The 25,500-nt window shown below is 35.6% G+C and overlaps 1 protein-coding gene and 1 long non-coding RNA gene across 3 annotated transcripts; both read left to right on the forward strand.

The window, feature by feature from the left end:
• Nucleotides 1–8,295: 8,295 nt before the first annotated feature.
• LOC141647780 (peptide chain release factor APG3, chloroplastic) lies at nt 8,296–22,532 on the forward strand. Of its 2 annotated transcripts, XM_074456106.1 has the most exons (15): nt 8,296–8,518; nt 8,603–8,659; nt 9,866–9,946; nt 10,062–10,119; nt 10,190–10,293; nt 10,843–10,894; nt 13,800–13,849; nt 16,479–16,544; nt 16,617–16,781; nt 18,345–18,417; nt 18,739–18,871; nt 20,741–20,798; nt 21,373–21,420; nt 21,809–21,892; nt 22,340–22,532. In XM_074456106.1, exons 1-15 carry the CDS (start codon nt 8,360–8,362, stop codon nt 22,409–22,411), a joined length of 1,260 nt encoding a protein of 419 aa, XP_074312207.1. In that variant the 5' UTR covers nt 8,296–8,359; the 3' UTR covers nt 22,412–22,532. The 2 variants fall into 2 exon arrangements, with proteins under 2 accessions (XP_074312207.1, XP_074312208.1); XM_074456107.1 differs by lacking the exons at nt 21,373–21,420; nt 21,809–21,892; nt 22,340–22,532 and adding an exon at nt 20,943–21,102.
• A 1,029-nt stretch (nt 22,533–23,561) lies between these two features.
• On the forward strand, nt 23,562–25,202 carry LOC141646181 (uncharacterized). Its single transcript, XR_012545408.1, has 3 exons — nt 23,562–23,648; nt 24,446–24,503; nt 25,077–25,202. It is a non-coding gene; the product is annotated as an uncharacterized LOC141646181 (long non-coding RNA).
• The last annotated feature ends 298 nt before the right edge of the window (nt 25,203–25,500 follow it).

A 25,500-nucleotide genomic window follows, 5' to 3' on the forward strand; every position in this document is an offset into this window, starting at 1 on the left:
CATATAGATTATTCTTAAGTGCTTGAAGAAGCATTAAGGATGCAAAGTTAAGTGTTTTTTATGCAATTCACTAATTTGTGTAAGGGCTTACACTAATGACTGTTAAGATTGTATAAGGTTTCAGACAAAAACCGTATTCAAAACACCTAAAGATGGTTAAGGAACCATTGTGGCTATGTTATTTAAGAAATGGATTTGTTAGAATCGTTCTAGGCAATAAAGAACAATGAGAGATGCTTACAAGTTACAACGGAAATTGAGTACACTTGCAATCATGAGATGTGCGAGAGGGATAGGTCCCGTACACTGTGAAAACAGTGGGAGCTATTCTAAGTCTAAAGAGCATATGTTTAGATTGGATCTAGACACGTACTCAGAAAGTTTTGTAATGCAAATGTATACATTACACAAGAAAACGAGTATGTAGTAAGGTTAAGTAAGGTACAAGAAGTACTAACCAAAGCCTTCTCATAGGCTTAACATGATGAGTCATGTCATTTCAATTGGATTGAGATGAACAACTACATACATGATCAAATTGGATTATAAGAATATGAAGTAGTAATCAGGTATTGACTATTCATATGTGATAATCACATTTGTCGTTCGAGTTTTTACTTTAAAAACTCTTTTATTACTTTGTTGCATCCAAATGGGTTGTAGAGACAATGATTGAACCCCATTAAAGTGAACGAGGATTAACATAGTATTCGCCCATAGTCAATTGTATGAGGTGACGTCTCGAAGTGACTAGAGTGTGATGCGATTGATGGCAAGTTCAAGTGACATAGAGTCATGTGAGATGACTAGTCGATCACATAGGTAGACTGTTAGGAACACTTTGTCGGGCCTAATGACCGCTTATAGAGTTCTGGCAAATTTATATAGCTTAGTCGTGGCAAGAGTTACTATAGTATTCTAATGAAGTCGATTCTTTTGACTAAAAACTGTTCGCCCAAGGTGGCACAGTTTCAGAGTAACTTTGATTTATGATCCTACGACCTTCGTAAATGGGGTTAAAGGGCTTATTTTGGGTTATGATGAGCTGTGGCTAGTCAAAGGGAATAGTGCGATAGGAATTGTCCACCCCTTTGTCAGGGGTAAAACAATATCTCAGGGCCACTCGAGGAGTAATGAACTGGAAATGCGTGGCCACGCTCGGAAGGTATCTATGGTAGATAATTCCGGTCAATCAGTTATTCTCCAGATCGAGAAAACCACTCTCGATATGATCACTTGCAAGTACGACCCAAAAGACACCTTGCATTGAGTGGGAGATAGTAATAGGACAAGAGAATCGGTGGCGCACACTTGTCGAGGACAAGTGGGAGATTGTTGGAGTAAGTGTCCCCGACAATAATGCGATCACAATTGTCGATCATGATGATCACATGTTTAAATCTCATATTTAAGAATACATGAGGGAAAGTAATATTTTACAGTCAACTGGTCCACACATATCGGTAATGATTGGCTGACTAGAGTTTGACATTACTGTCGTACGACGGTGGTGATCAGTTGATACCCTGAGGTCATACCTATAGGGTAATGCTCTTAATTGATTATTTAATTAATCATATGCTGATACGAGTTAATTAAATTCCTTAAGTGACGGATGATTTTGTGAGTAAATTTACGTGTCTTGTTGTAATTCGATTAAATAAGATACGGTCTAAGTAATCGAATCGTTTTATTACTTAGATTAAATTATTGTTTACGAAACAATTAAAACAGATTAAATAATTTATTATAAATACAAGTTGTTGTAATTTATAATTTCATAAACCATTTTGGTACAAGTAATTATGAATTACTAGTTAATTTTTTGTATGTGACATATTTTATTAATATGTTGATTTTTAATATGTTAAAAATACATTATATTGTCACATGTCATGTAACATGTGACATTAGACAAAATTGACAATTGACAAAGATAAAATGGAGCTCCATTTTATGATGGGTGTACCGAAAATGGGGAGGGTTAGGGTTTTAAATTGTGTTGATTATTTTTAATTGAAAACACAATGATTACTCTAGTATATAGCCATGAAACCCTATAGCTTTTGAGAAGAGCAACTTTTGCATGCATTGGCTCCCATAAATCCCACCCCAACCGGTTTTTCCACCTAGAGGAAGCCAAGGGATTCCTCTATAATTATTCACCACTTCACTACTTTTTCTAGTGTTAGAAAAATTACTATTCTCTACAATTTGTGAAATGAACTTAGAGAAAGAAACCTCACAAATACTCCTCTCTTGACCGAAATACAAGAAAACAAAAACACCATTCTTGTGTCAATTTTAAGTTAGATTTTAATTAATACTAGATCATATTAATTATAATCATTAAGGGTATTGCCTTAGGTATAATTCCTTAGGAGAGATTCTCCACTTGAATCTTGTTCTTCGACCTTTGGAAAGCTCAAGAACTAGTAAGAAGGTGAACTTACTAGGCCCTGTTCTTTCTGGCTTTTTAGAGTGAATCAATCGAATCGAATGAATGGAGTGAATCAATCTGAACTGAGCTGAATGAATCTGAATGGAGTGAATGAATGAATCGAATCTGAATGGAGTGAGCTGATCTGAATGAATCAATAGAGTGAATTTGAATCGAATCGAATCGAATAAAGTCAATTGAAGTAATCAATGAAATAATCATATTAATATTAATATTAATAATAATAATATTTAATATTATTGTAATATCAACTGTACTAATAATAATATTCATAGTATAATACTATTTATACTAAAATTAATATTTTTAAGAAAAAAATTATAATATTATACTCCCTCTGTCCCGGTAATTTGTTGTCCTATTTCATTTTGGGGTGTCTCATTCAATTATTGTCCTTTCTATTTTAAGAATGAACTTGATGAGCAATTTGATCATTCACACTCAATTTGGTCCGCTTGTCATTTATAATTGGTCCCTCCTCTTTCCTTGGTCTTTGTGCCAAAAACCAAAGGACAACAATTGACCGGGATAGAGGGAGGAGTATATGAATAATCATAAATTATAATAATGAAAAAATAGTAACTTTTTACTAATAATATTCTTAATAACAATAATAAATAATAATGTCAATATTAATAATGATATTAGTAAAAATAATTGTTTCGAATAAAAACACTCAAGTAAGCGTTGCTCGAATCCGGGTCGGGTCAACGCGCTCCTTTCAGACGATGGCACCTCGAACCTATGCTTGCTCTCTCCGGATGGATCTTTCACGCGTAACAAATAGGGCCTCGGAGGGTTCGCACAGGTCCTTCTCTCGATGCCTTACAGATCTTGGTGGATAGTTGGGACCTTGCTTGAAGCTAAAGTTTCCGTGCCTTCTCATAGTAGCTCGAGTAGTCTTACTTCTAGAGAGAGGAAGTTGTTGGTGAGAAGTATTTTACCATTGATGGGTGAATAATGAGGTATTTATAGATTTCTATGTGTACCTCCAAATGATGGTCGACAAGCATGGTTACCATATTCGCTATGAATACGCCTTATCGATTCGCGATTCGCTTATAGAAAATGTGTTATATGTATTTTCGATGTAATCGTTGATAGAATTCGCTTTTAACAATTTGTGATTCGTAGAGTATCAAGCGAATCCGTAACCATGTTGGCAAGCGTGTTGACTTGTATGACCCCGTATTGGCTATTGGGTCAAGTCGGTTGGGCGTGCCCCATCAATAATATTAATAATAAATGTTATTAATTTTAATAATAATACCAATAATTATAACAACCACAACAACAACAATACTAATAATAATAATAATAACAATAATAATAATAAATAATATTATTATTAACATTAATAACATTATTATTCATTTTAACAACAACAACAACAACAACAACATTATTATTCATTTTAATAATAATATTCATAATAATAATAATAATAAATAAATTATTAATAACATTATTATTAAATATAATAATAATAATAATAAAGAATAATATTAAAAAATAGTATTATTGATAACAAAATTAATAATAACTATTAAATTTAAGATGAGTAAAATTTGAAATGAATTTGAACTTAATGGAGTGAATCGAAAGCCGAATCGAATCGAATGGAGTGAAATGAATCGAATCGAATCGAATGGAGTGAATCGAATCGAATCGAGCCTGAATCGAATCAATCGAATGAATCGAATCAAGTAGGTGAAAATAAGCCAGAAAGAACAGGGCCCTAGTGCCCATATTCTGAAATCATCAACGTAAGAATTGATTTTCTCCTTATACTTGCAATTGTTTTGCATGCATAAGATCCGATTTAATTTTATGACTAAATTAAACTATTATACTATGAATATGTAAACATTTGAGATTATTGAATTCCAACAAACTTAAGGGGGTTGTTTACCACTTTTCCGTTTAAAAATCGAACTGTGCATTTTTGCACGGGAGTAAAACTAGTGAGTAGATAAAGACAAATGATTTGTGACTTTTTAGGCACTCTATTTTTTGTCTTTATCTCTCTATGTGAATGATATTTGACTCGTTACAAGTTATGAACCTTTTTTTGGATCGGGTTAGCTTTTGACATGTCAGTATCTCACGGATTTTTTTTTCAAAAATAGGGCTTAAAACCAAAGAAATTATCAAAATGGAGCTTTGTTGAAAGTTATTACCCAAAATGGATCCACGTCACACCCGAAGCTTTATTTGTATTCAAGTCGCTATCCCGCTAAGCGACTACATCTTGGGTGACATGACATTACGGTCGCTTTTAAAGGCTAGGTATTTTAGCCAAAGTCGCTTAGCGGTCCAGCAACGGATGCCCAAGTCGCTTAGGGGTCTAGCGACTAGTATTTTCCAAAAAAAAAAAGGTTAATATAAATAAACTAATGTACTAACCATTGCACCAGATAGTCATGTATACATTTTTAGCGCTGAAATGTTTTAATCAGTTGTCATAACTTGCATCTTCTTTAATACATTATATGTACCCTTAAGCGCATGAAATAATCAAGAAATTATTCTTGGTGCTGTGGTTGCGAAGTTATTGACGAGGTCATTAACGCGGGTTCGATTCCGCCCACAAACATTTTTTTTTTTCCGAAAAAACTATAAGTCGCTCAGTAGGTAAGTGTTTTCACCTCAAGTCGTTCTCGGGCTGAACGACTATAATCCGGAACCTAGTTTCGCCAAAACCGAGTCCACGTAGACCCATTTTTGCTAATTACTTTTAGGGGTTGTTTGGTTCAACAAGTCGGAATGGAATGGAATGGAGTTTGATAGTATGGTGATATGGGGTTCTAAGTCCATACTTGTCTAATGTTGTTTGGTTCACCACAAATTATAAAGAGGGGGGAATGGAGTTTAAATCCAAGGGGAGGGTAAGTATGAATCCATTGGATATCTAACTCCATTCCAAATCCTCTCAACTAAACAATGGAATAAATCTAATCCATTCCATCATATATTATATTAAAGCAGAAACCATCTGCCACATGTCATATGCAGATGGTTTCTGCCACGTGTCATGACCATAAATTTTTGAATTTTAATTAAGTGTATAAACTTGCCTTATAAACTACAACGTTTTTAATACACTACTGATTGATTGATTATATTCACCTAATTCAAAACATCCACTCAAAAGTCAACTTTTTAAACTTGCTTCATGTCAATGATATATTTGGGATTCGAAACCATAAAAAATGGCAGCATTATCAATCATAAATATTTCTTTCATTTTTTAGAAAATCAACACTATCAAGTATCAACCATACATTATTTTTTTTTAGAATGTTTTATATATTGAGTTTTTTTTATGAGGATGACAATTAAGAGTAGATGATCTGAGTAAAATGTACTAATGACGATTGACGATCCATTATTCACCATAAACGGTGGTGATACATGGCTAAAGTCCGTCTAACTTTGTGTGTTTCAATGGAAATGTCAAAATATTTTTGGCACACTACATTATGTTAAAAATATACTCCTCAATTTCAGTCATTTATTTATCTTTAATTTTAGTACAAAAACTAGGAGACCATTTATAAATGGCGTTATTAAGTGACACGTAGATAATAGGTTATATGGGTGATAAATTTACCCTTCAAATATAATATAAAAAGGTGACTGGTGTGAGTGGTAAGGGCTCTCATCTCTTAAACAAGTGGTCAGGGGTTCGATTCCTGACTCTTGCGAATGAAAAAGCCAAACTTGGGAGGGGTCAACCCATTAAATTGCCTTCAGTACCCCGAAGAAGATTGCCCCAGCTGTCGGTAGGGGATACTCCTGGTCAACACCAAAAAAAAAATATAATATAAAAAGGTAAATAAATGAATAAGACACACATAAATATATACGTAAACAAATGACCGGGAATGGTGGGAATAGAAAGTAATGCACAAAGCATTATAAGGACAAATTTATCAAATCCATCTACGACAACGAATAAAATGAGTGAATTTTATGTTATGTACGCCTTCAAATATAATATAAAAAGTTAAACAAATGAATTAGACACACATAAATAGAATACGAAACAAATGACCGGAGACGGTTGAGTTTGGGTCGAGTGAGTTTGTGTTGGGTTGGTTAATTTTGGATTTCGAGCCTGTATTGATAAAATGGTAGGGCCATTTTCGAGACAAATGGGTTGCGTTGTTTAGGTTCAGGTCATTATTGATCAATGATTAAGAGAGAAAAATTTATGTTTAGTATTATTACTTATTTTTTGTTTAATTTTGATGATTGATTCTTTATTTTAATGTAAATAATAGAAAGTATGCTTTTAAATTATTTATTTCATGCTTTTTTTCAATTAGAATCATGTTTTGTCGGATCATTTCCGGCTTTGAGGGTTTCGGGTCAAGTCATTTAGAGTGGGGTCATTTCGGGTCAACAAAGCCCGGATCACATTCGGGTCGGTCGAGTCAATTCGATCGGTTTCAGGTCACATTTACGGGTTGTAGTTCGAGTCAATTTCGGATCTTGGGTCAGTTTTTACGAGTTGGGTCTATTAAATCAGATTTGACATGTCGGTATAAAGACAATGGAATTCGCAGGGCAAGCAATGAGGGTCGGTCATAATAAAGTTTACAAGTCATTTTTGGATGTAATTGAAGGTAAAGAAGGATGATTTCGTGAGACATTATTTGGTAAACGGGTTGATTATTCCGGTCGTTCCGTCATTGTTATAGAGTCATTACGACTTGGAACAAAATTAGAGCTGTCGAGCAACCAGAATTTTTAATGTATTGGAAAACGATCGTTTGTTAACTATATTTAAGAAAGATTTTTGTAAAGTGATTGGAGAATGGTTTTAAACATTATTCCCGTGGTGAATAATTAATCCCTAGATATTATGCTTTTGTCCTATGTATTTTACTTGATCCGTTTTAAGTTTAAGACGGAGTATTAGAATTTAGAACGTATGTAAACATTGATATGCCAACGGGTTAGCAAAACCATTTTATACATCTTTACTTAAATGCGTATGAGAACGTAAACATTAATACGTCTACGGGGTAGGAAAATAACATGTGTCGCATTGTAATAGTTTCACTTTGTGTAATTGTTGTGTAATAACAACTGGGTAAATAAAATATGAAGTTTCATACTCCCTTGAGTCCTTTCGTCCCGATCATTCGTTTGCCTTTGGTTTGGACACAAATGCCAAAGAAAGAGGAAGGGTCAATTATTAAATAACAAGTTAATCAAATTGAGTGTGAAGTATCAAATTGCTTATCAAAGACATTCTTAAAATATAAAGGCGCATAATTGATTGAGACAACCAAAAATGGAATAAGCAAACAAATGAGTGAGACAAAGGGAGTTTCATATAAGGAGTTACTTATCCATTGTTTTACATAATTCGAGTTCAGACCTGAATTTGGGTGTCGGGTAGGGTTATTCGGATCAGCGCAATTTTGACAAGTCTAAGTTACCTTAGCCGCCTACTTCGACTACTTGCCAATAACTAAACTTATCAAAAGTCGAGAAAAAAATCATAGTATTTTGAATAAAAAATATCATGGTATCAAAAGTGCATGGGTAGTAGACAAAGTGAAATTTTCTAAAATTTAATAATTACTAAATCCAAAAAATATGTAAGTTTTTACTTTTAATAATACTTTTCGTTTCCACCCGTGCAGTGCACGGGTTCAAAAACTAGTTTCATTCCATTCCAATATAACCAACCAAACACCCTTAAATTTACCCCATTTAATTAATTTATTTGTTATTGAACCCATTTTGGCGGTTTCACGAATCACGAATCACGAATTCACCATTTCACCCTATCCTCTAGTTTTTGGTCTTTAATACGGAGTACTTGGTATCGCGTCTGCTCTTCTTTTCTCTTATCTTTGTTTAGAAAACACAGCCATAAACATGAACATGAACAGCTTATCAACCACCTCCTTCAATGTCTGCTTTCCTCCAATTTTAAATCGCTTCAAAACACCCACACTTCCATCACCACCACCACCCAGTATTCTTCTTCCATCAATCCTCCGCCGCCGCCGTAGCTCATCCTTCATTTGCATGGCTGTACGTCTCTTCCTTTTCTGCTTTCAACCCTTTCTACTATTCGGGTTTTATTATTCGCCGTAAATATAATTTGTTTATTTGCAGGAACCGTATCTCATTACCAAATTGGAATCTGCCGAGAAGACATGGAAAGAACTATCGGTAATTCCTTTCTTATAAATTTGTTGAAGAAATGTTTATTGCAATCCTTTAGATAAACTGTGTTTAGTTGTTAAAGCTATATTAATTGTTGTACTACCAATACTCAGAGGGCCTAGGGGGTCACAAATGCTTGCGCATGTGGGTTTTATTTGACCTGTCACAAGCAGCTTGTGATGGATATTGGCCGTCACAAATGAGAATTTGTGATTTGCAAATTAGAATTATCAACATTTACCGGAATATAATGCTATACCTAATAAATTATGAATCCGTTTTTAAAATAATGCTCAAAAATAAAGTATTTATCGTTTTGGGTCGGTTTTGAAAATATTTGTCAAAATGATGTCCACGTAGGCTCAGATTTTCAAAACCTGAAACACGGAACAAACACGCCATTAGTAATGCCGTGTTTATAGTAAGTAGGAAAAAACTTCTATAAAATGGACTAAAGCAAACACGCCATTGGGAATGGCGGGTTTTGAGAAAGAAACACGCCGCTCCCATTGGCGTGTCTATGTATAAATTTTTTTTTTAAGTTAATGGGAGTCTGTCAGTTGGAGAAAAAAAACTACTGTAAAGACACGCCAATGCTAATGGCGTGTTTCCTTCATAAAATACGTCATTGGTAATGGTGTGTTTGTTCCGTATTTTAGGTTTTGAAAACCCAAGCCTACGTGGACACCATTTTGACAAATATTTTCAAAACCGACCCAAAACGACAAATACTTTATTTTTGAGCATTATTTTAAAAACGGATTCATAAATTATAGTCTTAAGAAATTATTGTCAACAAAGCAAAGAAAAATCTAGGTGAAACAAAAAAGGATAATCATTATTGGTTTGGGTGTACTCTGACATAGTACGGCACTCTGGCTGCTATAGCTAAGAAATTTTCTACTGTTAATCCTCTTTAATTCAGATTATTTAGCCATGCGGCTATTACATTTCACTTGTGTTGAGATTCCATAACTTATTTTAATTTTAATTTCTGAAACCTTAAATCCTTCATTTTGCCCGTGAGGGAATGTCTCTTCATTGCTGAACAAAGAAACAATGGCAAAACTTGTCTTAATAATTTGACGGGAATGTCAGTTTGAAATCGAGAGGAACACGTCTAGTGTATGATTAAGGACTTCTCTATATAGCAGTTTGCCAGATTAGCATGCTATATATTCCTTTGTGATCAATTCACAATTTTGGAGACAGGTCAAGCTTGCTGACCCAGACGTTGTTTCGAATCCCAGTGAATACCAAAAGCTGGCTCAATCTATGTCAGAGCTTGATGTGGTATGTGAGGTTCTTTGATTAAACTATTAAAGTGCTACTCCGTAGTCCGTACATGTTTTTCACTTAATCCCAGCTCATATCCGAGTATTTTTTATCTTTTAAAATAAATATTCAGGTTGTTACAACATTTAGAAATTTTAAGGAATGCGAGAAGCAATTAGAAGAGGCCAAAGGTATGTCCTTCTTATATTCATATTTGCTATCAACTTCCAGTATCAATAATAGATTGCTTAAACTCACCAGCATTAACCAAGGAGGAGGGCATTGATGAAGATATGGCACAGATGATCGCGAGTGAAGTTGAAACTTTGACCAAGCAACTCCAAGAGTTTGAGGAGAAGCTAAAGGTTAACTCTTTTACCCCACCCCTCAACCTCCTGGGTTTATATATTTGCCTCCATTTTTATTAAAAAATTCTAAAGGTTAAAGCTATTGCTGTTTCTCTTCAGTATCATATACTCCGTATTTATTTCGCATTACCTCTCTGAAATTCTTAATATTTCGCTATTTGCAATGTGATATGAGATTCCTCGGGGTTGAAGAGAGTATGGTGACGGAGAGAGCACAATAGATTGAAATTCTTTGTTTACTATTAAGATTTTCAGAAACATTAATTTTGACTCCTATTTTCAAAACTATTGTTACTAATTTTTATTTTAGATCTAAGTTCAAGTTTTTATAAAAGAAAACCGAGTTTTTGATTTTTAAACTTGTAGGTTTAACAGGACTTTTGTATTATTTTTCACTTCCCATTTCCTTTTCACTTTTCTTTATCTATTTTCTCGCATTTTGAGGTGTGCGATCACCCAGGGACGGTTCTAAAAGGTGATTCATGTCAGCCGACCCAAAATCATTTTGGGTTTAAGGCTCTGATGTTGTTGTTGCAATGTGAACAGTTGTTGCTTCTTCCTGCTGATCCTCTTAATTCCCGGAATATAATGGTAGAAGGTAAAACATAATTTTTTTTTTATATTCAGCGCATGTTCTTTTCATCTAAATTTTGCTAATATTTCTTACGTGCTATCTCAACCTATCAAAAATACCTTTCGGTCTGCTAGCTAATATAGATAGGGGAAGTAGAGAAATGAGAGGATCATTATCACTATCAACTAATGGTGAGTCTTGTAGGTAAAAATCATGGTTGTTTGGATATTATAAGAACTAATTATGAATAATTCAAATGCTAAAACAGGTCTACATGGTAAAACAGGTCTACGGTCTTGGGTTCACTGCAAATGTTGCTTGGGGGTCGAATAACATTCACCCAACAAGTCTTGTGCTCGTACTAGTTCTCTCGGATTGACTCTCCTTTGCAATCTTAATCAATCAAGTGTTGCCACAACTAATCAATTACGTACGATAACATGTAATATGGTGCTAGCATGAATCGATATATATCTAAAATAAACCCCAAGTGACAATCATAGATCCCTTAAGCCCTAGGTAATGGGCTACTCACTCGTAATTTAGAAATCTTCACCAATCTATATATAATATGAATGGCATAACAGAGAAGTAGAAAATATAAATAAGAAAGATGTTGTTAACTGTAATTACTCTTGCATTGATTCCTATAAGAAAAATCCTCAATTCAATTAGAATTCTTGAATTAAAGCTAATTGCTTGGCGTAGTTAAGAGTAATTTAGTGCAAAACCAAAACCTAGCAAGTTTAGGGGTAGTAAAAAACTAAACCTAGCAAACTTAGGGGAAGTAAAAAACGAAAAATGTCTCATTTGTGGAGGTAATACAAGGCATTTATATTATAATTAATAAAACAAAGCTTTCCAAGTGTGATCTCCTGACCTGCCTAAAAATGTGATGGCTGAGTTTACGCGCCAGTGATTTGACTGGGCGCTCAAAGACTATCAGGTAACATGACTTGGCGCACTGTGCTATCGTCACCTAATCAAGCCTACACACAAATTCCCAGCTCTACGAGAAGAACTTTGAAGAGCCATAACTTCTTCAGTACTTGGCCAAATTTAGCCTGTCGACTATTGCTGGAGACCATAAGATGACGAACTTCCACCGTCAACTTGAATAAACTCAAGATGTGATCTTGAAAGTTGACTCTTGTGCAAGAAATCTTCTTTCTTGAGTTTCTGGAGTTGCCTTTGCTTTTAGACCTCTTCTTTCTTCCTTCTTGGCTAGGAATAGAACCATTCAAATATCCTAAGTCAGGTTGGGTTCACCCTTGGCACACAATCAGCTTTATGGTCCCGGAGTGACTCATCTCTAAATCCTGTATTTCTGCATAATCATAATAGAGCTGGTTGTGCGCCTCAGCCAAGGGTGAACCCAAAAATGGAAATGGGAAGAAATAAAAAAATTTGACTTGTATACACAACCTTCTATTATTCAAAAAGATGGGGAGTTAGACGGAGATGTGGCTCACAGAATTAAAGCGGGATGGTTGAAATGGAAGAGTGCTTCAGGGTTTTTATGCGATAAAGATATGCCCCAAAGATTAAAGGGAAAATTTTATCGCACGACAATTAGGCCTGCCGTACTTTACGGCTCCGAGTGTTGGGCCGTGAAACATTGTCACATTCAAAAGATGAGTGTGGCGGAGATGCGTATGTTGAGGTGGATGTGCGGCCATACAAGGAAAGATCGATTAAGGAATGAGGTGATTAGGGAAAAGGTAAAAGTGGCGCCAATAGAGGACAAGATGATGGAAAATCGACTAAGATGGTTTGGCCATGTGAGAAGGAGACCTATGGACGCACCAATTAGGAGGCTGGAGACTTGGAGAAAAGAAAAGGTTCCTAGGGGTAGAGGGAGACCGAGACAGACATGGCTGAGAGTGATAGAGCACGATATGAGATTTCTTGGGCTTGAGGAGAGAATGGTGACGGAGAGGGCACGATGGAGGGAAAGGATACATGTGGATTTTTAGTATTTGTTGTTATTTGACATATTTAGGGTTTTTATTTAATTTTTAAAAAAAATTATTTGTTCTTCTCTCCTTTATTACACTTTTTTTACCAACAACTTATATATTTTTACTTGGTTCACTTTTAAGGTATTCCGGACCCTTAAATTTCACTTTGGTTTTCAAATCTTTATTCTCGATTTAAATTTTAAGTTTTTATAAAAGAAATCCGGACTTCGATTTTTAAAAACCTATAAGTTTACCTTGACTTTTGTATTATGTTTCACTCTCCCTTCTGTTTTTCAGTTTTTCTTTTCTATTTTGTTCGCATTTTGAGGTGTGCGTTCACCCATGCACGGTTCTAAAGGATAATTCATGTCAGCTGACCCCAAATCATTTTGGGATTAAGGCTCTGATGTTGTTGATGTTGTATGTATACACAACCTTTTTTGTTGAAGATAATATTTTGGTGAAACATGTTTTGATGATAAATGCAAATATATTAATTTTATTTTGTAAGAATATTTATTTTTTGAGTTATTTATGCTTGATGTTTGTCAACTTTGACCCCAAAAAAGGAAATGGGAAGAAATAAAAAAAATTGGAGGGAGTACTACACAAGTGAGGCCCTGGGATGGTGGTAAATATACAATAGGCTATAGAAATCATACACATCATACAACAAATGTATTTAACTTGCAACTTGCTCAGGAAATTTAGTTAAAAAGAAGTTAAGATAAACTAAATAGAAGAAAACAGAGTGCCACTCTTTGCCGAGTAACTGCTTTCATGTACTGCTGCTACTGCTACTATGATACCTTATACTATTACCAGATGAATAAGATACCTGATACTATTACCAGATGAATGAATGATTTAAGACACCTGCAATTATCAGCAGGTTGCACTCTTGTTGATGCAGTTCCATTTATCTCGAGGTCTTTAGTAAAGTAATGTACTGCATGATTCATTTTCAGTACGAGCTGGTACAGGGGGCGATGAGGCTGGAATCTGGGCTGGTGATCTTGTAGGTACATCTCTTTTCTCGTATTACGTGTTTACTTCTGACTCTTGGCTTTGAAGTTATGTGCACTTAGACTAGACAGAAAATATGTTGCCTTATGTAATTAACATCAATATCATATACATGACTAATACTAAGTAAGCTTTTGGTAGATATACTACTAAAATATAACTAAATCATTCTCTTACACCTGATAATTTTGTTCACACACACACACACACACACACACACACACACACACACACACACACACACACACACAAATCCCCCGTTTGATTCGTCAGCTGAAGAATGGTCAAAATCATCAATGGTATTGGACTTGAGTATTCGGGTCCGCTTACCCAGTACCCGAATCTAGCCGAAGAAATTCTCTCAACATCCTTAGGTTCGAGCGGCTATGAAGAAATTAATTGCTTAAATATTAGAAAAAGTGGAAGATCGTCGGAGCCATTTAGGGCATTCTGCCAGAAGCAGATGTGGAATCCTTTTTCGTTGTTGAGGGGATTTAAACCTTTTCATTTTTTCGAGGATTTCCGGTTACGGGAAGCAGCACAAATGAAAGACTCTCGGCAAAGAGCTTACGTGGTTAGAATAATGACAATTGTTGTATGCACTCGTGTTCTAATAGCCCCCCCCCCCTCGCGCCAACTGTTACTCCATTAGAGTGTCAGAATGTGAGAAAACCCACATGTGAAGTCCCACATTGGTGGTGGAGAGTTGCTGACTTTGTAAGATACGGGGGTTCTCCTCTTGTGGCCAATTGGTTTTAGAAAATATGGTGTTCTCATGGGCTTGTGAAGTGGGCACCCTGCCACCCTCTCTCCTTTCGGGTATGGCAAGACCCCTTTCATATTCTAACTTGGCCAGGTTCCATATAATATACTCCCTCCTATTTCATATGTTGTTCCCTTTTCAATAAAATACTACTCACATATATTAGAAAAAGTGGAACAACATATGAAATAGGAGGTAGTAGTTAATTTTACCTCGGCGCCACCAGAGGAGGGCCCTCGATCTAATGGAACTCCAGGTCCCCCCCATGGTGCCATCCTGGTCTGTGAAGTGGGCTTTCACATGTGTGGGGAAGTGTTGAAATGTAAGAAACTCACATGCGAGGTCCACATTGGTGATGGAGGGTTGCTCACTTTATAAGGCATGAGGGTTCTCCTTCTATAGCCAATTGTTTTAGAAAGATGGATTCCCTTGCGCTTGTGATGTGGGCACCCTCTCTCCTATACCTAGGCCCCTTTCGAATTCTAACCGAAAGAATAGGTTGGATTATGATTAATGGATTTGTTGTATGGTCGATTTGGATACGTAATTTAAATTTGCAATTCATTGTATATTGAGTATCCAATATAGTGTGCCGTGTGCGCCTTGCCATTCTACAACGAATAATTCCTAGTAATACCCTTGATTTTCCTGGAGACTAAAATAAACAAAAATTAAATTAAATGTGTACAATTAACCCCAATTTCCCAACTTCAATAAATGTGTAAATTTATGATTAAAAAGTTTACAACCCACCAGCTAGCTACCTAGTAAAAGCAAGAAAACAATTAACTTCTCCCATTCCCGTAAACCACAGCTTATTGTTTCCTCTATCCATACTTTAGTTTAAAAAAGCGACCCTCGAGTGTGCCTAAGGCACACCTATGATGAGGCACTAGCTATTTTAGGTGCTCCTTTAGATAAGGCTTAGTAGTGCGCACTTTAATATCTTTTATTTCTAGATATTTGATATGCCATTTCTAAATTTCTTTGCCCTATTATTCATAACTTTTATCCCTTTACATTTTTTGCTAACTTTAAAGTTTCAAAAACGGTATTCTTCATTTAAGCTCTATTACCCTGATAACAATTACCTCCGTTTCAAGCAAGCCCTGAAATAGAGGAACAATATTTTGTTGAAACTAGTGGAAAAACTTCCAGTGACAGTGGAACCTGATATTTCCAGTGTGAGCTCAAGTATAATGCTCCCTTATACTCCCTCCTATTCTCGATCATGTTCCCTAGCTTTCTTCCATATTTCCAATCGAGCCAAAGACTCAATAACTCTTTGGTTCTGGATTATGATGGAATAAATCAAAATGACTCACTAAAGTGGCTGCGCTTCTTGCTCTTGTGAAGTAGCGGTCCTTCGATGGTGTTCTCGACGCAATTTTCATCCTGGTCATTCGGAAACATCCTCTTTGTGTTGCTAACACAAAGGTAAGGTCACAGACATCCGACCCCCCCCCCCCCCCACCCCCCATCTCGCAATTTTGCGGGAGCCATTGAGGCACTGGGGTAATGTTGTTGTTGTTGTTGTTGTATTTTTTGTCAAAAAGGGAAGTGGAACATTATGGTGAATAAGAGGGAGTACAACTTAGTAGATATGGGGTAAAAAATATCATTCTTTTAAGAATGACAAATGGATCATTTTTTGGTAGAGTATTAAGCATGAGAGACGGCAGTAATAGGCCACATTCACTAATAATAGTCCAATTGTAAAAAGTAGTGTCTCAATATGTAAACATTATAGTTAACTTCATGAAGTTATGAACTGACTTATGGTTTCAGTCAACCAAGTTCGCATACCATCTTTAATTCACTTATGTTTGTCTTGGCAAATATTTATTTGATCTTGTAGGTACACATGTATGAAAAGTATAGTGAACGGAATTCATGGAAGTTTACACCGATATCATTCTCAGAGGTATACTGTTTTTTTCATTCTGAAATTAGATTAGTCATTGGTATATGCTGACAAAGTACTGGTACTGTAAAGGCTGAAAAAGGAGGGTACAAGACATTTGTGATGGAGATAAAAGGAAATCGGGTATATAGCAAGTTGAAATATGAGTCTGGTGTGCATCGTGTTCAACGAGTTCCTCTGACAGAAACCCAAGGCCGTGTGCATACGTCAACTGCAACCGTGGCCATCATGCCTGAGGTACGTTTTTTATGATCTAAATTTTCAATCAACGGTCTTGTCCCAGTATAAGCTCTTACTTCCAGTCTTCAGATAAATGTTAATATAAGTAGTCTCTATCTAGCAGATCTCAATATAACAGTTGTCTTGGAAATAGGTGGAGAAACCAATGACTTAGAAAGCATCCAAAGTTTCTGCTTATCTTTTATCATGCTATCAAGGTGTCAGTCTTTTGTCCGAATGCCTTATGAACTTGTCAACATCGTTATATACAATCAAAACTTAATATTACGATTGGCGTCTATTCTTTGTTTTCTTTCCCAAGTTTTCATTTTTACGACTTTTTTCCCCCTCTAACTTACCCCTTCCACCGCAGCTCTCTAATGCTTCCTTCCTCGTTTTACGTAGGCTTCCTCTTCAACTTCTCTCCATTATCACTTTTCCACTTTGTTTTGTTTTCTCTCCTTTTCTTTCCGTCTATGTTTTCTTTGTCTTATCACTCCTCGTTGAGACGTCAACAGTTCAGTTCATAAGAATGATTGTTGTTTTAATTGGTAGGGCTGTTTGTTGTGGCTCACTTGTTTTCAGAAAATTTGATAATACGTTCATCATTAGAACTAGTGTAGATCCCCGTGCTACAGCACGGTATTTTTTAGTTTTGTTTTATAAAGAGACATTCTCATTAAATTAATTGCATAAATTAATTGTACCTTTAATGTTATAATGTACTAATATAATCTTAGTAAGAGGTAGAAAATAAAAGTTTATTACCATTAAAAGACACTTTAAGTTAAGTTATTTTTGTCTTAAACCATTTTTAACTTACTATAAAAATTAACTCTATAATGCTATATCATTGCATGAAACTAATTTATGACATTAAATTACAATTAAGTGATGTAAAAATGTAAAATCTAATTAAAACGCGTATAAACCTTATAACAAAAACAGGTAAAAACAGTATACCACGCACTTAAAAAGACGATTTACGAATAATTATACTAATATTTTTTTATTTTTAATTAAAAAAATACATGAAAATTGCTACGTCCTTTAAAATATACACCATATTTAGGGTGTAACTGATGAAGGATAATATAAAAAACAGATTTTACGCAATTTTTGGGTGTAAGTGATGATAATAATTATGTTAAAGACTGCATAAGAAGCAGGTTTGCGTAATTTTAGAGATAATTGATAAACAATAATATCTATGGAAATGGAAATGATTGCATAATAAATTATATGAATTTTAATGAAGAAGTCATAAATATGAATTTTAATTAAAAGATTAGAGTTTAATTATAAGAATATATTAATTCAAAAGATAATAATGTAATGATTTTTTTTACTTGTTACCTTATTTAGTTAGACGCCTTTTGGAGGGAAAACTAAGAGAATTTTTATTCTCTTAGTAGTAGGGGGGATTGTGTTATCCCAATTATAGGCTTTTCACAGTTCTACCGTTCTGGACTGCTTCACTATTTAGATATCTTAAGAAATGAAACTCCTTGTTTGTTCTCTAAAAATGTGGATCAACTACATCTCTTTGTATGATTCTCTCTAACCTTGTCTTCCTTTCAGGCTGATGAAGTTGATGTTGTTATTGATCCGAAAGATATCGAACTTACTACAGCAAGATCTGGAGGTGCTGGAGGTATGATTGGCTGTAACCTTATCTTTTCTATTATCAAGCTCATAATAACTCAGTAGTTAATTGAAATTGTTCATCATCGGACATGGTTGAAAATATCTCCTACGGCCACGATATTAAAATGGAACTAAGTTATCAAGGTTTTGTAGTTTACTGCAACTGCATTTTGAGCCGTTGTCGGCAGCATTTATCTAGCAGTCTCAATTACTCTCAAACCGGGATTTAATGCTACGCATCAAATGTAGTTGTGTAGTGTATTCTTGCTGTTATACAGTGTATCCTCTTAGCATTGAGTGTATCCTCGTGGCAATTATTATTTTTCAGGTCAGAATGTGAACAAAGTGGAAACAGCTGTGGATCTTTTCCACAAGCCTACAGGAATCCGTATTTTCTGTACAGAAGAAAGGACACAACTTCGAAATAAAAGTCGTGCTCTTCAATTACTGCGTGCGAAACTGTATGTGATCGACTTTTGGATTTGATTATTCTTAGTATACTTTATTTACTCTAGAAGTGCTTCGTTTGAAGAATCATTTGTTGCATCTACTCCTCTATTGAGTCTCGTTATACTGACCTGAGATAGCACCTCTCTCCTGCGTTCATCCTAATGATTCTTCTGGTATGAGGAGCTCAGAAAAGTCCAAGGTTTAGTTACCTGTTCTAGTTATGTCTTTACTGCTTGCAGGTGACTGCTTTATCACTCAAGTACACAAATTAATCTGGTAGGTTAGTCTTTGGAGGCCAAGATGTCTGCAGCACTAGCTTCAAAATATCCTCAGGCTCTACTTATGAGCTGTTACTCTGACTTTGTATGATTGTCTGACATGGCATGACAATTAATCATGGCAACCTTGTACTAAAATGAGGATATGGGGGTGGGGACACATCTTCGAAGCAAACTACCCTTCAAAACATGAAGTCAATATTTTTTTTTTTTTTGGTGGAATGTTAATTTCATTAATTAAAAATGTAACAATTACAACTCATTTGACCACCTTACAAAATACTCCAACCCAATACTCCTCCCAACATCACTCAGATAACAACTAACATATCAAAAATCTACTACACCAATCGTTATCTAAGCTATGTGGGACAGAACAAATCTTCTTTTTTGCCCTTACTGTGACCTGTTGCTGAACCCGTCTAACCAGCACTCTTGGATGCCAAACCAGCTGCTCCACTCGACACTGATTTCTCATACTCCATATCTGATATATCAGAGCCACTACCACCATATGAATCAACTTCTTCTTCAGCAGAGACCTATACTTCAGTCTGCAACACCACAGAATACATTCCTTGACTGGTATTGCACTGTCCAGCCAGTCATTGATCAACACCAAACACAACTGACTATACTTGCATTCAAAGAATAAATGGTCTACAGTTTCAGATTCCTCACCACACAACTCACAATCTCCATCAGTGATTACACCAAATCTAACCAATCTGTCTTTAGTAAGTAACCTACCCCTTGCACACAACCAAGCAATGAAAGAGTGTTTAGGCCAATTCATTCTATTCCAAATAACAGGGTACCATTCCACCTTCTCATGCTCACCCACCAACCATCTATATCCTGCATCAGGCCTATAAGCATTTCCATTAGGTTCCCAAATGCCTGCCTCATAACCTGGCTTCAACTTCTCTTTCACTTTACATATTTGCCTCCAAGTCCAACTGGTATTAGCATTAGGAATATACTCAAACCAGTCCTGATGTTTCATATAAACATGATGCACCCAACGTATCCAAAGATGATCCTCTTTACATGCCATCCACCAGGTGTATTTGCCTATTAAAGCAGTATTTGTCAAGTATAATGGAGAGAAGTTAACAAGATTGAAATTATAAAATATAAGTCTGTTTTATAAACTCTCTTCCACTACTTTTGAGGTGCGAATCTCGCTAGTTTAGTTCTTCTAGGAGAAAAGTCTGACTAATAAATGTCGGGTATGGAATCCACACCCATATTCATCTCTTGTCGTGTAGAAACTGGTACAGTCCTAAAAGTGAAAAGTTGAAGTTCTATAGCTTACGAGTTACGATACCTTTCTCAAATGAGTGGTCTCCATTTTTATTCTAAAGAACCTTTTTTTTTCTTTTCTTTCTTTCTTTTTTTTTTTTTTTTTTTTTTTTTAAATTGTTAATATGTTCATGTAGCATTTGAGTAGATTCCAGAGAGGAATCTGCTCTATTTATGCATCTCTTTAAGCGTATTTAAGTTTGAATGATACGCCAATCCAATATTTGACTTTTGTTTAATATTTCAAAGTATTTATATCTGGGTCTTAAATATATATACTGTCTCGTTGATTTCCAGTTATGAAATGAAAGTGCGTGAGCAGCAAGAACAGATAAGGAATGAGCGGAAATCACAGGTTTGATGTCCAAACTATATCTGAACAATCTTTTGCTGAAAAAAAGTGTAGTGAGGGCGAATCGTGTTTACTATAATAAGGTGCTTGGTTTCTAGATGGGCAGATGGCTTTTTATGAATAATAATAATAACATTCTTTTTACAGAGAAGGCCAGCTCCTAGTCTTAGGTTTTTTAAGAGAAGTTTCCTGGAGAGTTGAGGATTTGTGTGTGTGTGTGTGTGAGCTGTTTGGCTTGTAGAAGAGGCATGTGATGCTGTGGGTCACACCATGTGGTTTAGTCCGGATTCGATCTGTGTAAGACCGTGAAAGCGGCAAAGCCCTCCTTGACTTCTGAGCTGCAGTCGTAGGGAGTTTAATTTGTAAGCTAGATCAACTGAAATCAAGCCCTGTTTTTTTCTTTTTTCTTTTTTTTTTTTTAATAGAGGAATCCCTTACCAGTTGATCTAGGCGCTTAGAGGTAGAAAAGGCATGTCTCAATATATATTGTATATCTTGAGATGAATAGAGGTGTACTTTTGTGTCAATCGGCTGCTTTCATTATGCTGTTGTTCTCATGTGGTGCTGGATATGCTAGGTGGGCACTGGTGCTCGGTCCGAAAAGATCCGAACTTACAATTTCAAGGTATGTTTACAATTACTAGATAGATCATTACAATGCAATTCCTCCCTCCAAGTATTAAATATACATCATTGTTGTCAAAGAAAAAAAAAAATCTTTGAAGAGAGGACTAAAAGTTCCAAGTATGGATTATACAACCCAAATAGTTAAAATAAAAGCATACTCAAGCACAGTTCTATGGCCATCGCGTCCCTCATCACAGAAGCAATTTTCAATGACACTGTATCCTTAAGCAATGGAGTAGTAGTTAGCTTCTATGGTCAATTTTACTCCGACAAACACGGCTAACCAATGCTATATTTATGCTAGTTTGGGTAACATAATTCACCACCGAATTTTTTCTTGGGTACGAGCCAAAGAGTGCTAGTTGATATGAATCTCTATTTTTCAGGACAATAGAGTGACAGACCACAGGCTGAAGATGAATTTTGAGCTTACTTCCTTTCTGAATGGGGATATAGAGACAGCAGTCCAGGTGCATCTCTTGATTAACAGACACATCTCATTCCTTGTCAATGTTGTCATGCCATGTTTCTTAGAATAGTTTCAGATTAGAATGATGGACTGTCATCTGGATCATGAGTCCTAATCTCAGGTGGAAATCGGTAGTCGGCCTTTATTTGCTATGGATTTATGCAACGCAATCAACATTATCCTAGTACCTCAAAAGCTCCCTCCTATAGTCCTATAGGCTATATTAGAGGTTGGGAGGTCGGATATATATGATAACATAAGAACGCTAACAGTTCAGTGAATAATTTTTGCTGTATTAAATAGTGTACCTGAAAGCTAAAGCATAGTAAATCAGTTGCCCAAACTTTAGGTGATGTGAAATCAGTTGCTCAAACTTTAGGTAATGTGAAATCAGTTGCTCAAACTTTAGGTAATGTGAATTTAATTTTCGTATTTTTGTGGCATGCAGTCATGCGCGACATTGGAACAAAAGGAGTTGCTGGAAGCACTCGCCGAATCAGTAAATGTACCATCTAGCTAACTGTTCTGCTTTGAGGCATTGTATGCGAATATGTGCGTGAATCATCTGATGGTGATAATTCTCTGTTAAATGGAAATCCTTTGTAAATTTTTCTAGATTTGATGTGAAAATTTTCGGTTCAGTTTGCCCGAATTAGAAAATATAAACTGGTTATTGGGTTATCGGTGTATTTGAACCGTTACCAAACCAGTTTCGCTGGGATTTCCAGTTACCTTGAACCTGTTTGGTTTTATAGTTAACCAGAGCCAATTACCAAAGTGTCAAGTTACGAGGGCAATCTATCTAAACTAAAAAACGAACATTACAACAATTTCACCAAGGGAAAATATACAATTTGAATAATTTTAAAATCACCTAGGAACGAACGATCATGATTACGAGGAAGATGACAAAAAAACCATAAAAAAAAAAATAGAGAATTAATCATATCTACTCAACTCAAAAATCCAAAAAAAAAAAAGGTAAAGCCATTGAACACCTGAGGTAATGGGTGAAGGGACAATATAAGGATTGGACTTTGGAGGTGGTTATTTTGGGGAAATGATAGATAATGTTACCATTTGTTAGAATCTCGATTCGATTCTATGATTCTACGATTTTACGATCCAAAAATGCTTGACCGATCCGGATCCTACGATTTTATCATGTTTGTAGAATCTTACGATCCTATCTATTCGAAATTTTCTAGAGGTATGATCATAATACGATTATACGATATTACGATCCTACGATCCGACTCAATAGTAAACATATTATTTTTTTGCAAAAATAGTAAACATATTAAAATATATTTTTATATAATAACATCGTAAAATCCAAATTTCATGTAATTTGTAGAAACATGTTCATGAAATGATACTAAACTTATGGGCTTGCTTGGATTGAGGGTAATAGGAGGGAAATGAATAGGGGAGTAATATGTGAGGTGTATTTGTAATACCCGGTATTTTAATATGATATTATATTAGGCCGAGTTACCAGCTGGGTCGTGTAGTGTATTTGTGACTCGGGTAATTATGTGACTCGGGTTTTAATTAATCTAACTAGGCTAGGTCCGTATCGTCTTAATAGCACCTATCCTATATGTATAACCCATCTAACCAAACTCTAATCTCCCTATCACCATATTCATTTTAACCATGAGAAAAGAGAGAAAAGAGAGAAGAGGGAGCCGTGTGTGAAGGGAGCCGCGTGAGGAATTGTGAGGCGATTTCTCAGCCTATTCTCATCCTATTTCGTAAGTAGACTATCCTATTACCTCTTTATTCAATTATTAGCATAATTATAGTGGTATTGGGATAATTTTCGTAACCCTAGAATTGATTTGGGGGTTTTTGATTATAAATTGTATGAGATAAATGAATGGAATAGTTACAACAATTTACAGATTCGTTGGTCTGTGTTATTATAGTATTTTACCTGTATTAAAGCCGTGGGATGCAAAAAGTTAAAGAAGAGACTCATGTTTATTCCAAGCCTAGTTTATGCCTGTGAAAATTGGTAGCATTTCACCGTGTAGTTTTTCCTGAAGAAATTATTTGTGAACGTCTATCTAAAAAGTCCGCAAATCAGTAGAGGCTGAAAGATTACTTCTAAAACATAATTTAGATATTGAATTGGTGCTGGGTCTTTTTCATATATTTAATTTAAAGAGTTTAGATAAGTTAGGCGTTGGTTTTACTTAAGAATCATTTGTCAAACTCGTTTTATGAATCAATACTTTTTATGCGACGGTTTCTGTCAGTTTTTGGAAATCAGTCTGAAAACCCTTGATAAGTTTGGAATTTGAGAAAAACACGTTAGATATAAATTGTAGCTAAGACTCATGGGGTTCCAATTCAATTGGCCTTGCATCAATTCGAATTTTCTGGAATTAGTTATTCATTTTATACCGAGTCTGCCATGAGCAGGAAAATCAGGAAAAGTCGTGTTTGTTCTTTAAATTGATATTCCTATTAAGTTATGATGAGTCTAGGTTATGTGCATGATTAATTGACTGAGTAGATGGTAATTATACATAATTATGTTATGTAGGTGATGGATAAGTGAAGGATCATAAGTGATTGCTTGTGTGTGCTTGGATTGCGAAAAGGTAGGGAAATACACTTGACTTATTATCGTTGATGTTGAATTGTGTTGACTTGTTTGTGCTTCGTATGACCAAAGCGTGAACGTTGACTTGCTTCGTGGCTGTTGATTTACGTTATGATTCATATCTTTGGAAGGTGATTGATTTGAATTGATCGTATTGAGTATGTTATCACAACATTTGGTAACCGGCATGATTTTATGATTGATCAGTTCAAAGATATATATATATATTGTGTTGCATTAATTTCTTTTGAGCATTCATATGCATTGGAGATGGAGGATGTTGTGGTGATGTGGTGTGGTGAAGATGATGTTGTGATAAGGCCCGGGCGGGTTCTGCAGGACTTGCCCTGGTGTCCTCAATTGCGGTGGCGGATCGGCTACGGTCGATATATAGTCTAGGGGATCGGTATGGTGGGTGTTCCGGGTTATGAGATATGAGTTGAGATGGAGATGGAGGTGACGGAGGAGCATGCATATCATATTTTGTTGTTTCATTGTATTCCCTACTCAACCTCGTGGTTGACCCTGTGTATTCGTGAACACCTGTGACGATCCAAATATTGGGGAGCAGGCTTGACAGGTTTATGAGATAGGCTGGGAGCTTGATGGGCGTGAGACACTGGATCAGAAGACTTAGTAGCTAGATCATCATTTAGAAGACTTTCACTTTCATTTATGTTAGTTCCTTGTAATTTGATGTAAAAGAGGTTTTGTAATAATTAAGTTAAAGTAATTATATATTTTGCCTTGGAGTTTAATTTGTTATTCACTACCTCGAGAAACCGAGATGGTAATGATCCGGTTTATTAGGGAATGTCTTGCTAAAGGCTCCTTCATAAATCGGGGTGTTACAAAGTGGTATCAGAGCGAACGATCCTCAGGCCTAAACCAATGAACCCAATGAACGTAGGATGTGTCTAAATAAAATGAACCCCTGGGGATAAACTGTTAGGAGCTCACAGTGCGGTTAAGAAGGCGCCCTTAATACGTGCTCT

Source organism: Silene latifolia, chromosome 3 (genome assembly GCF_048544455.1).
Source record: "Silene latifolia isolate original U9 population chromosome 3, ASM4854445v1, whole genome shotgun sequence".
NCBI classification, from domain to species: Eukaryota; Viridiplantae; Streptophyta; class Magnoliopsida; order Caryophyllales; family Caryophyllaceae; genus Silene; species Silene latifolia.

Excerpts from the sequence above, each read along its gene's own strand:
- LOC141647780 (XM_074456106.1), top strand. The coding sequence starts at position 8,360 with ATGAACATGAACAGCTTATCAACCACCTCCTTCAATGTCTGCTTTCCT. Across the intron at positions 8,660-9,865 it reads AGACATGGAAAGAACTATCG|GTCAAGCTTGCTGACCCAGA; the intron begins GTAATTCCTTTC and ends TTTTGGAGACAG. Across the intron at positions 21,421-21,808 it reads TCCGAACTTACAATTTCAAG|GACAATAGAGTGACAGACCA; the intron begins GTATGTTTACAA and ends TCTATTTTTCAG.